Here is a 12,838-nt window from a genome sequence, read left to right as displayed (position 1 = left end):
TCCGTACTTTGCATAAGAGCTCAACGGGCGTGTGCCGCGCTGTGGTTGGTTGGTCGGCGGCCTGAAGCGCTGATGTCACGGGTCGCTGTAGGTGTGCCTTATTGATGAGGGCCTGTGGGTAAAGTGAGAGGGCCAGGTAGAGTGACACAGTAGAGGGCAGGGGAACGAGGAGATCTGGAAATGTGGTGACTGCTGCTCTCAGTGCACCTCTGAGCTTCTGGGTCGGATCTGTCAAGACCAAGAGTACTACTGAGGGGAAAGAACTTAAACTACGGTAAGAAGTGAAAAAAGTGAACACAGCTTTTTCTGTGAGTGACTTTGCTGTCTTAAAGGGGAACTGTTGCATTTGAAGTGTTAATGCGAGCAATCTCTTGGTTTATACCGACCTGCGTGGGTATTAGGGGTTGCTTTGTAAGGGGAGGGAGGATGTGCTCTTTGTATGAATGGTTGTGTTGTATGGCATCTTTGCATATGGGGAACATACAGTACCAGTGTTTCCCCAGGGCCACTGCTGGTAAATCGTTGCCGCTACTCCCATAATTTTCAGGATGGCAAAACGTTTTCAATGGAAAGAAATCACAAGGGAAACACTGATTACTCTGCATAGGTTCTTAGGGGGTTGTAGTTTTGTCATTCCTAGTTGGCTAGATGGAAAAGGAAGCTGACAAGCCAGACAGATATTACTTTGCAAAAATATGTCTCAGACCCCTATCACTTTATCAAATCAAATTAGAGGTTGTTTTAAGGACCAGTTTTATGCTGCAGTCTTTTTTTTATTTATTAGTGGAGGCTTTTTCATGCAATGATCCCCTCACTGAAACATACTTCATATTATTGATATACTTGCTCATATCTTTCATATGAGCTACTGAATTTTTGACAAAGTATGAACGGACACTTGAACGCTGATTGCTTCTCCAACCATGCACAACCAACCGTAGATGTTTGTTTCTGATTTTAGTTCTCGTCCATGCAAATTAGATGTATGTTTCTGATTTTAGTTCTCGTCCATGCAAATTAGATGTATGTTACTGATTTTAGTTCTCGTCCATGCAAATTAGATGTATGTTTCTGATTTTAGTTCTCGTCCATGCAAATGAGATGTATGTTTCTGATTTTAGTACTCGTCCATGCAAATTAGATGTATGTTTCTGATTTTAGTACTCGTCCATGCAAATTAGATGTATGCCACAACGCGACCACATTGACCCGTTCAACAGTAAAGTAAGAAGAAAATACAGAAATCCGCTAAATAAACACAGATCGTGGTGTCTACCAAACAGCCAGCCATCGGTGTGATGGGAGGTGTTGTGGTTATGGTGGAGTAGGGGTGGTGGTCTTAAGACTTTGTACACGGGTCTGCTACCTATTATGATGTCCCTCAATCCCTCAGAGGATGACCATTAAACCACCTGTGGATTTCCCTACTCACATTACAAACACGTACACACTTCGCTAAGTGCTGCTCTGGGACCTTGTCTTTGGCAGCAGACGTAAGTCAACAATGTAAATACACCCATAAAGCCACATAGGACAAGAAAATATAAAATAAACAACAGGACAATATAAAGGGAAAGCGGGACGTCACAGCCTTTGGGGATCACTGTCAATTATTTCTGCCTGCGTGTACATTGTCTAGGATTTTAGACATCTGTTGGATGTCTCTAGGTTGTGCCTCTCGAAAACGAAATGAATGCGATTAAAATGTAAATGTCGACATTTGCCGGTTGTGATGCTCTTGTTTTTGTGCGATTTGACAGGCAAAGTGAGTGTCTGAAATGAGGACGTTGACCCGATAGCTTCGAATGTAATCAACCGCCTTCTCACTTTATTCACTTTCTATGAAAATAGTATAATCCTGTATCTGATTGATTGGTTATACTCTGTGGACTATAAACAATATACTTGTCTATCTATAGTGATAAGTACAGAGCCCAAAATAAGAAATTGTTTTTCCCTTGTTCTACTGCTTGGTTGCTGGGTGGTATTTTGTAGAGTACAACTATTTCATGTGTTTTTGTGAGCATGACTTCTTTAAAAAAGCACACACTCGGGCTGTTCAATCTCACGGAGTAAGCCTGGCCAAACTTAACTGAGTTGTGGAGATGGTAAGGAAAGAAAAGGCCCACACATCCCAGCTTTTAATGGTCAAGCAATGCTCTCAATGCAAATAGTCGTAATGCAACACTTTGCATTAGGTAAATACCCCCCCAAAAAGACGTAGGTGGAAAAGCACTCCATTGGTGTTTAGTACACAAGATTAAAACATATTGAAGAAGAGGTTTGGGATCAACTCATATTTACTTACTTAATTGAAATAAAATCCCACTGGGTACAGGCGTCAGTTCAATGTCTAGTTTTGATTCACATTTGGTTGAGTTGTCAACTAACCGTGAAATCAACAACAAATGTCACCATGTCATATGATTTGGGTTAAAGGTTGGGTGAAAAAAAGACTAAATGCCCTTAGGTTGATGACTTTTTGCAAATCCATTCAGTTTTCCATGTTGATTCAACGTTGTCACGTTGTTTGGTTTTTTTGAGGTTGAAATGACATGGAAACAAAGTTGATTCAACCAGTTTTTGCCCACTGGGATTGTCCCCAACCTTGGACTACAGCAGTATGTTCAAAGGTCCTAGCTATCTTTGAAACATGGGTCTATTGTGTCAGGTGTCCAATGAACTTTCTCCTCAACAAGTGGCATAGAGAGCTCGGAACGGGAAAGTGAGAACCCCGGAGATGAAGGAGCCATCCCACTGGGCACACCATGTCATGTCAACGGTGAAATTTGGGTAATATTTGGTTGATGTTGACCAATGAGATTTCAAACTTTATTTACCCACTCAAAAAGACAGCTAGAAGTTTGTTGAATTCCCAATGTGTTATAAGTATGCTTTCAACCATTTAAAAGAAATTCCAATAGAAAACTGTATTTTTGGTTTAGTTGTCATCTAAATGTGTTATCTGCGCTTTCAACTAGGGCCGGGACGATACCAGTATCGTGATACTCGTTAGTATCGTGGCAAGGCAACAAAACAAGAAGCGGATTTAAGTTCTTTAGGAAAATAGCCCTAATGTTGAAAAGAAACATCATTATGTTGTCATCCAGAGTCACATTTATTTATTTTCCAAGCTATAGCACACCATATTTTAAATACAGCATGTTTTTAAAGGACCAAAGAGTTTGGTCTGCTTTGTGTTTTCATTTTTGCCATGTAAAAAATATTTGGATACTGGTATTGTCCTGGCCCTACTTTCAACCATTTAAAAGCACAACAAAGGTCAAATGGGAATACAATCTCAGATATTTTGTATCTAATAGCACAACCAAATGACCTGGATGCTAGTTGAGATTACACTAAAAGTACATGGTGCAATTTATCAATGCTGTTTGAGATTCTGCACAGATATTTATATTGTGAAGATCTCCAAGGACCTGCAACCTTTGCGTGCCGTCTTGAACATGCATGCTTTCTATGATTACATAAGAAGACATTTATAGTTACAGTAGGCTTACCTCAGTGGCCATGGATGTGTTACTCATTTTAAGGTTGAATAAATACAGTTACATTAGTTTGTAAGATAGCCTTAATGTTAGGATACTGTATTAGAAAAAGATGATTGAATTGTTTGGTTGACAACACAGCATAGTTTCATCTGAGCCGTGGCTCAATCAAATCTAACTTTAAATGCACTTTAAATAAAGTTTGATTCATTCCTATTCTTTAACTTACATTTTTGGTTTAGTTGGAGGCATGAATCCAACATATAATTTGTTAACTTGTCGATAGGCTATTTACTGTATTACAAAATTGATATTGAATTGTGTGTGGTTGACAACAAATTCCAGTTTGTCTACAAGTTAATAATGGATATGTTGGATTTACGTCTCTATCTCAACCAAGAGTCAAAGTTGAAGAATAGGACTAAATCAAATCAAACTTTAAATGCACTTTGATATTTGGTTGCGTTGACAACTGAAAACAATTCAATATCCAGTTTGTCTACAAATGAATAATTTATATATTGGATTTACGTCTCTATCTCAACCAAAAATCTAAGTTTAAGAATAGGAGTTAATCTAACCTAACTTTAAATTCATTTAAATCAAGTTTGATTTGATTTACTCTTTTTCTTTAAGTTAGATTTTTGGTTGAGATAGACGTGGATCCAACGTATTAATGATTAACTTGGAAATTACATTTGGAATCGACCAAAGCTTGAATTCCTAGGCCTCGATGGATTGTATATTTTCAGTTGAACCCTGGGTTAAATGTAAACAATAACTGTTGATGACTTTGCAAATGCTATATAGGCCTAAATAGTATCATTGATGATATACTGTGTGACTTATAAAGTATGGTTACATTTCATTTGCTCTGTTAAACCTACTCTTTGGATGACTTTGAAAGGAACAGTGAATATATTTAGTAAGAGGTCTATCAATAATCATTGTCATGTAACAATTTCTAGATTTTACGGAGTTTCATTAGGCCCTATTTTATGTATTTCACATGACTGGTAATACAGATATGCATCTGTTGGTCACGGATACCTTTAAAAAAAAAGTAGGGGCGTGGATCAGAGAACCAGTCAGTATCTGGTGTGACCACCATTTGCCTCATTTGCCTTAATGGCACGACAATGGGCCTCAGGATCTCGTCACGGTATCTGTCTGCATTCAAATAGCCATCGATAAAATGCAATTTTGTTTGTTATCCGTAGCTTATTCCTACCCATTCCATAACCCCACCACCACCAGGGGGCACTCTGTTCACAACATTGACATCAGCAAACCGCTCGCCCACACGACGCAATAAAAGGCCACTTTAAAATGGGCAGTTTTGTCACACAACACAATGCCATAGATGTCTCCAGTTTTGAGGGAGCATTCAAGTAGCATGCTGACTCCAGAGCTGTTGCCAGATAATTTAATGTTAATTTCTCTACCATAAGCCGCCTCCAGCATCGTTTTAGAGAATTTGACAGTACGTCCAACCGGCCTCACAACCGCAGACCATGTGTAACCACGCCAGCCCAGGACCTCCACATCTGGCTTCTTCACCTGTGGGATCGTCTGAAACCAGCCACCTGGACAACTGATGAAACTGTGGGTTTGCACAGCCAAAGAAATTCTGTACAAACTGTCAGAAACCATCTCAGGGAAACACATCTGCATGCTTGTCGTCCTCACCAGAGTCTAGACCTGACTGCAGTTCGGCATCGTAACCGACTTCAGTAGGCAAATGCTCACCTTCGATGGCCACTGGCACGCTGGAGAAGTGTGCTCTTCATGGATAAATCCCGGTTTCAACTGAACCGGGCAGCAGACATGGGACCAACACTTTACAAGTTGCATTTAAATTTTTGTTCAGTATGTTATATATTTACTCACTGCTCATTGGCCCCTTTCATGTTTCTACCCAGCAACTGACTCCAGGAGATCACCACGATAGGCTGCGTCGGGTGGACTCCAACAGAAAGTCTCGAAACTTCAACAAGCAGCCCAGCACCGGGGACTACTACAAAGCCCTGGGTAGCGACACGGTAGACAACCGTGGGATCAGAGCCATGGCGCCTAACGAGGAGGTAAGCAGGACCAGACAACAGGGGTTGTTCTCCAACTCCATTCCTGGAGAGCAAACTGGGTGTGCAAGCTTGTGTTCCAGCCCAGCACTATACACCTGATTCAACTTATCATGGTCCAGTTGATTGCCTGCAACAGGTGTGATAGTCCTGGGCTGAAACACAAGCCTGCTCACCCAGTATCCAGGACCGTAGTATATTCACTGTAGAACAGGGAGACGTTTGTTTGGGGGGGGGGGGTTCATGGGCTATTCCCCTCTTTTAACATTTTAAATATTTTGTCTGGTGGTTCTGTGAGAAACACAAGATCAGTTCTGTAGTAGTCAAGTCAGCCGCACAGCGTTTTCAAGCTGTTGATAATCAAAATGGCTGCCATACCATGCCCCATTAGAGTCAACTGGCTGGCACCAACAGGATTGGCTCCTGTAGCAGTCGGTCAGACCAGTGCATCCCCCAGTGACTGCCCTCTAATCTAGCAGAACTCTGTTTCTCCCAGGCCCTAATCCTCACCTCAACCCAGGTCTTGCTGCCCCACCTGACAAGCCCGCATAGTGCAGCACAACTCTGTCACGGGACAGAGAAAGAAACTGCTGTCCTAAAGGGCCACAGACGGCAGTGTGTCTCTGTGCAACATAACATAACATCCGATACCAACCAATACCAACGGATACCACCTGATCTCCGCCCTGTTGTGAAAAACACAGGCAAAAACAAACTGATTACTGTTCCATTATCCTCAAAGTGAAGCTAACCAGGACTGCACTGTACTACCAGGGAAATGACATTTTAATGCAAACTTGGTTTTATAATAAATCTGTGCTTAACCTTTCAAAGGTTGCACTAAGGTATGCGATTTGGCTTTTCTTTGCTTCTTAATATTGCTGCTGCTGTAACATTGCTGCCACCCACTATGCATTGTCTGTTTTCTGCTAGTCCACCACCACCCCTGTTTGGTTCTTCTTTTTGTTCCCGTTAGGGGGATTTGTATAACTCGGGTCACTGCCTGTAGTTGATTAATTAATAATGGTAATAATTGACACATTGCTCTGGCAGTAAGCTCCCCTGAATGAGCAGAGCCTAATGCCAAAACCACATGTATTGCAATCTATTTTCAAATAAATGGTTTAACGAATACGTGGGTTTCCTGTCTGAACAAAAAAATATAGTCTATACAAACTAAAATTGTGTTTTAGATGTTGTGTGCTGAAAAAAACGCGCAGATACATATTTCCACAGACACGCATCATGAGGTCCTGCACGCACAGTCAACCGCCCCTCTAAGGAGCGGCCCCATAATCTCATAGGTATCGACAGTTTGGTGTCGAAGGCCACTATTGGGTGTAACCTACATTGAGCCAATTAGGACCTTGTGAGTCTACATGTGAAATTGTTGTGCACTCGGTGCGCAAAATATGTTCAGAGGTGCCAAGTACTCTCGGCCAGCAAACGCTATTCTGAGCCCTTAGTGTCACTCAGTGGTGTAAAATGACTTTAAAGTAGTACTTAAGTAATTTTGGGGGATAACCTTACTATTTATATTTTTGACAACTTTTACTTTTACTTCACTACATTCGTATAGAAAATAATGTACTTTTTACTCTACATACATTTTCCTTGACACCCCAAAGTAGTCGTTCAATTTTGAATGCTTAGCAGGACAGGAAAATGGTCCAATTCAAGCACTTGTCAACAGAACATCCTTACTGCCTCTGATCTGGCAGACTCACTAAACACACACGCTTTGTTTGTAAGTGATGTTGGAGTGTGCCACTGACTACATTAAAATAACAAGAAAATTGTGCCGTCTGGTTTGTTTAATATAAGGAATTTGAAATGGTTTGACTTTTTTTATACCTAAGTATATTTTAGCAATTACATTTACTTTTGATACTCCTCAGTATTTTTAAAACCAAATCATTTTTAACTTTTACTCGAGTAGTATTTTACTGGGTGACTTTCACTTTCACTTGTGTCATTTTCTATTAAGGTATCTTTACTTTTACTCAAGTATGACAATTGGGTACTTTTTCCACCACTGGTGTCCCTGTCCCAGAAAGACCCTAGATTATGCCATATTCACTCCATTATTATGGGCGCGCATTATTATTCCCACGGGGTGTTTTAGACAGCAAGTGTCTAATTGGGCCGTCATTATAGAGTCAACTACTGTACATCTGTCACAGTATCATTCTCCCTTTCCTCCCACATACAATAATGTTATGGGCCCAGCCAAGCACTGCTAGACTGTCTGTTGGCATGTCTTTCTATGCAGTCGGGTGATACGGTTCATTGGCTCCTACCATTATTACAACTTCCTTTCCAGCTGTCAAGGAATGAGATGATAGAAAGATCACCATGGGGGCTTTCTTTTTTGACGGTGCAAAAATTGGGAGATGTTTACCAAAAATAATAAATAATTAGCTCCATTTCTTCTTTTACGATGTCCATGGCAAAGGGAACAATTTTATGGATGGGTTTAAAGCTAACAGTAGTGCGTGTGCGATTCAATAACAAAATTTGCTTTTGATTAAGTGTCCGAGTATTTAAAATGATCTTTTTGTAACATCTCTACATTTTAGCTCTGTCAAAATGAGACCCTTCATATTTAAGATGGACAGGTATCTGTTGTTTTGACTGGTGGGATACGAACTAACCATTTTCTATTTTATTTTTTATGATCCAATCAGGGTTCTGTGCTATTGGAGGAGCCAGCTGACAGCCCCGCCCCCAGCCCCGAGAACGGCACCACGGAGGAGTTGTCCCTCCCTCCTCCTCTTCCTCCTCTCCCGCCTCCCCTCCCCATCAGCAACCCCACCCCGGCACCCCCTCCTCCCCCACCACTGCCCTCGGAAATGCCCACCTACCAGTACAGCCCTTCCGCAAACACCAACCAGCGACGCCCCTCCTCCTCTTCAGGAAGTGAGTGCCCACTGCCGCTACCTCTAGCTCTTTTTCTTTATTTTGCTGTCCTCGCTTTCACTTTCTCTCTATTTTCACTCGCCCTTTCTTTCTGACATTGTGCTGCAGTTCATTCTGAATAAAAACATGTCATGTTACGTTTGCTACTGTAGTTTAAATGGTTTATTATGTCTTTTTTTGCCTGGCTATTGCATTTCACAGATGGCAAAACCTGTGCAAAGTGTCAGTAGACTCCTCCTCTTCCCCTGATAGTGCAGTTTTTCCTGGAAAGCTGAGTTGGGGCAGGCGCAAAAACAATGTTATCTCATTCTGTAGAGACAGAGAGATGAGTCTGGCCTTACCGTCCCAGATAACTGATTACAAATGTATGCCCTTGCTCAGGGCTACCGTTACCTTGAGAACCGGTTTAGTGTTCAGCCATTTCCTTAATTGCCCCCCTCTCTCTCTGCCTTGACTGACTGACACTACCTGACATGGCTGCTCTTCGCCATGGTTGCTCGTCGCCCCTGTCTGCTCCCTCTGTTCTAGTTACAAAGATGCTGGTTATTTTCTATGCTTTGTGGGGAATTTGAATTTGGGGAAATGTTCAGTTGAGTAGTTATGCTCTGCCCCAAAGCTTGCCTCATCAGGTAGATGTCAAAGAACGTTTTGACCATAGAATGCAGATGTTGCTTGTTTAGAACTGTCCTCAGGTAAGAGGCCGACAAATTGTTCCATTCCAGAGCTTTGGGGATCTATGACGTCAGCCTCTATAGTTTTTATCTCTATGGTTTTGACTTTCTCATATTTGATTTGTCCTCTTGAACGTGAAACTCATCTGTCTTCTACTAATGAGCTCTCTTATTCCTCCTCCTTCAATTGTGTTCATGGTCCCATCCCTCTCCTCCCCTCCCCTCTGGAACACCTGCTATCTGACTGCATGTGCCTGCCCCTTCTCGCTCTCCTCTTATCTCTCTCTCCACTGCCGCCTCTCCAAGGCGGGGCGTTTCTGTCCCCCTCTCCTCAGTCAGAAGGCGGCCCACTCATGGTGATGAAGAGTAAGTACTGGGAGCCCCAATTCAATCTTACTTTATTTATCCCCTCATGGGCAATTAAGGCGAGTCTCAAATCAACATCCTCGTCCTCCCTCTGGACAGATGTCCTGTCTTTTAACAGTTCACACCGTTTCCTTTCTTCCCCTCCTTTCTTTTACATCCACCTGCCGTGATGCTTGTCTCACTGTCTGCCTGCTTGAGACTGTCTGTCATTGTCGACACAGTCTATTGGGCAGAAAACGACAAAACAAAAGGGGTCTGAGGCTGTATCCTGGTTAGCTGGCAGGTTATAAAGGGTTAATAAGAGTCACATAAAAGTAATAACAGATGGGTGTGGAATAAAGAGACCAGAGAGCTTATTTAAATTAGGTGTATAGACATATACAGCGGACATGATTCCCCTGTTCAATAACATGGCTAAGAAGCGTCGAGCATACCCGTTCTACGGTACTTAAATATATGTATCTGAAACCTCCGAAATAAGTAGCCCCAATAGGATCAGCAACACGTGTTTCCTCCTGATGAGAGAGGGTTAATGGTGGGGGTAAAGGGACTTCAGATGCTTCAATGGCCCTTAGATGCGGCCTGCAGCAGTATAACCATTAGAAATGACATGCCATTACATGCCATTGCATTCCCATCGCTGTACTATTGCGGTCCCATTGCTGTGCTATTGCGGTCCCATTGCTGTGCTTTTGCGGTCCCATTGCTGTGCTATTGCGGTCCCATCGCTGTACTATTGCGGTCCCATCGCTGTACTATTGCGGTCCCATCGCTGTGCTATTGCGGTCCCATCGCTGTGCTATTGCGGTCCCATCGCTGTGCTATTGCGGTCCCATCGCTGTGCTATTGCGGTCCCATCGCTGTGCTATTGCGGTCCCATCGCTGTGCTATTGCGGTCCCATCGCTGTGCTATTGCGGTCCCATCGCTGTACTATTGCGGTCCCATTGCTGTGCTATTGCGGTCCCATCGCTGTACTATTGCGGTCCCATTGCTGTGCTATTGCGGTCCCATTGCTGTGCTATTGCGGTCCCATTGCTGTGCTATTGCGGTTCGATTTGGGTTCCATTGTGTTCCCATTAGCGTCACACACTCTCACACTCTCTCTCACACACCAGTCCACACCGTTCATCCTTGCCTCTAGAGAAAATATCACACCACACAACTGAGCTTTCTGCATTTGTAGACTCTGAATCGCTAAAGCTGAGCGTGTGCTCCGCAATGAAGATTTGCCAGGACCAAATAGACGAAGGTAGGCTCATCGGTGGGTAATACCATCAGTTGTCAGGGGCCGCTATTTTATGGATATATTTGTGTATGGTCTGTGGATTTATATCTAAATATATATATGAAACATACGTTGTTAATCTGTCAAATGAATCAGGTGAATGTGGCCTGTAACATTTTGTTTTAGAATAGATGATGGGCCGTGATGGTGCCTTGGAGTTGAAAGGGGACTGCTTCTTGATCTCGCTTTATGTCAATGGTCAGGCTGGCTGGCTGTGTGTGATCAGGCTTCTCATTGGACTAGGCTGCTCATTAGCTTGCCTGACTGAGATCTGTCCCTCCTTCTAATCTACCGGCAGTGCTAATGTGAGCAGGGGTGAGGAAGGGGTGGGGCTGGAGGAGGCAGGGTGAGGCAAACGGGGGAAGTGGGGTAAGGCTGGATCTTAAATCCAGGCCCAGTTTGGCAAGCTGCTCGCTGTCGGCGCCAATTACCACTGATTCCTTTGGATTTCTCCCCAACTACGACGGGTCCTTTATAGACAGCTGCTCTCTTTTCTCTGGGCGGAGAGGGAGAGGGGGAGAGCGCAGGAGGGAGAGAGGGGGGAGGAGGGGGAGTAAGAAGGGGTGGGTGACTGCATGAGGCTTTGCCCCGGTTTCTCGGTCAGCCTGTTGCCGTTGCCTCGCAGCAAGTCGGGTTTTTGCCTCCCCGGCAGGCAGGAATTAATGAACGATCCATAGTGTACTGGATCGTCAAGTTGAGAGGAGTTTTATAACTTAAACTCAGGTGATGTATCTATCCTACTGTTTTATTTGTTTTGGGTGAGCTTTATGCCTTGTCTGTCATTGGGATGTTAAAGATATGACCTTTGGTGTCTTAAAAAAGGTATGATGAGTCTTGTTATTTGGTTGTGATAATTCTATTATTGTATAGTTTATTGTTTGACCTGTTGATTGAGTTGTCAGTCTGATTTGGTTTTAAGGTTTCAGGTAGCCCTTGTTGATTTTACCTTTAATTGTTAATGTTATTTGAATATGTTTGTGTTATCTAAACTGAGTTAGTTGGTTTGCTGTTATTTGTCAGTAAAAAAATATTGAGTTGCACCCCATTTTGCCATTAGAACAGCCTCAATTCGTCAGGGCATGGACCCTACAAGGTGTCGAAAGCGTTCCACAGGGATGCTTGCCCATGTTGACTCCAATGCTTCCCACAGTTGCCAAGTTGGCTGGATGTCCTTTGGGTGGTGGACCATTCTTAATACACACGGGAGACTGTTGTGTGTGAAAAACCCAGCAGCGTTGCAGTTCTTGAGCCTGGCACCTAGTAATATACCCTGTTTAAAGGCACTTAAATATTTTGTCTTGCCCATTCACCCTCTGAATGGTACACATACACAATCCATGTCTCAATTGTAAAAAAAAAAATATAAACTTCTTTAACTTCTCTCCTCCCTTTCATCTATAATGATTGAAGTGGATTTAACAAGTGACATCAATAATGGATCATAGCTTTCACCTGGATTCACTTGATCAGTCTGTCATGGAAAGAGGTGGTGTTCCTAAGGTTTTGAACACTCAGTGTATATACACAGTACACCCATTATAGTCACTTAACTAAGTGCCTTTGTCATATTTAAAAACCACTTTACTTGTTCAATATGACAGGCATTGCATAAATACATTTCTCAGGTAACTCAACAATTGTTTAGTAACTGTTATTGTGTTAATAGACAGTCACCATTGTCACTCGATGCATTCTTCAGACAAATCACCTGTTGGCATTGCAGGATGTGTTGTCTATTCATTTCTTTACCAGATAGAAACCCTCTGTTTCTCCAATGTCCTTTACACCAGTACAATGTCCAAACAAAGTGCTTTTGTTTTCTAGATTTAACAATTAATAGCAGACCCATTTTTAAGGGCACTATTCTGTCGTAAAGAGATTGGGGTTCGTGGCAGCGAAACAGGATTTTTTTTGTTTTACACCGTGAACTGTTACGAACGCTGTGCTGGAGCATTCTTAATCTGTGCATCTTGATTGTTTGTTTCGGTTAGTTCACGTGAAATAATTTT

General features: G+C 42.6%; 1 protein-coding gene across 1 annotated transcript in view; it reads left to right on the top strand.

Annotated features, from left to right (window-relative positions):
* espn (espin) overlaps positions 1-12,838 on the top strand; it is a 103,434-nt gene that overhangs the window by 64,291 nt on the left and 26,305 nt on the right. Inside the window, exons 8-9 of the mRNA XM_045696094.1 lie at positions 5,429-5,590; positions 8,275-8,506. Of these exons, the coding sequence (XP_045552050.1) occupies positions 5,429-5,590; positions 8,275-8,506 (394 nt within the window). The remainder of the gene's footprint in view (positions 1-5,428; positions 5,591-8,274; positions 8,507-12,838) is intronic.

This window comes from Salmo salar, chromosome ssa15 (assembly GCF_905237065.1).
Source record: "Salmo salar chromosome ssa15, Ssal_v3.1, whole genome shotgun sequence".
In the NCBI taxonomy this organism is placed as follows: domain Eukaryota; kingdom Metazoa; phylum Chordata; class Actinopteri; order Salmoniformes; family Salmonidae; genus Salmo; species Salmo salar.
Note: the sequence above shows the minus strand (reverse complement) of the source record. Positions and strands in the feature narration are given on the sequence as shown.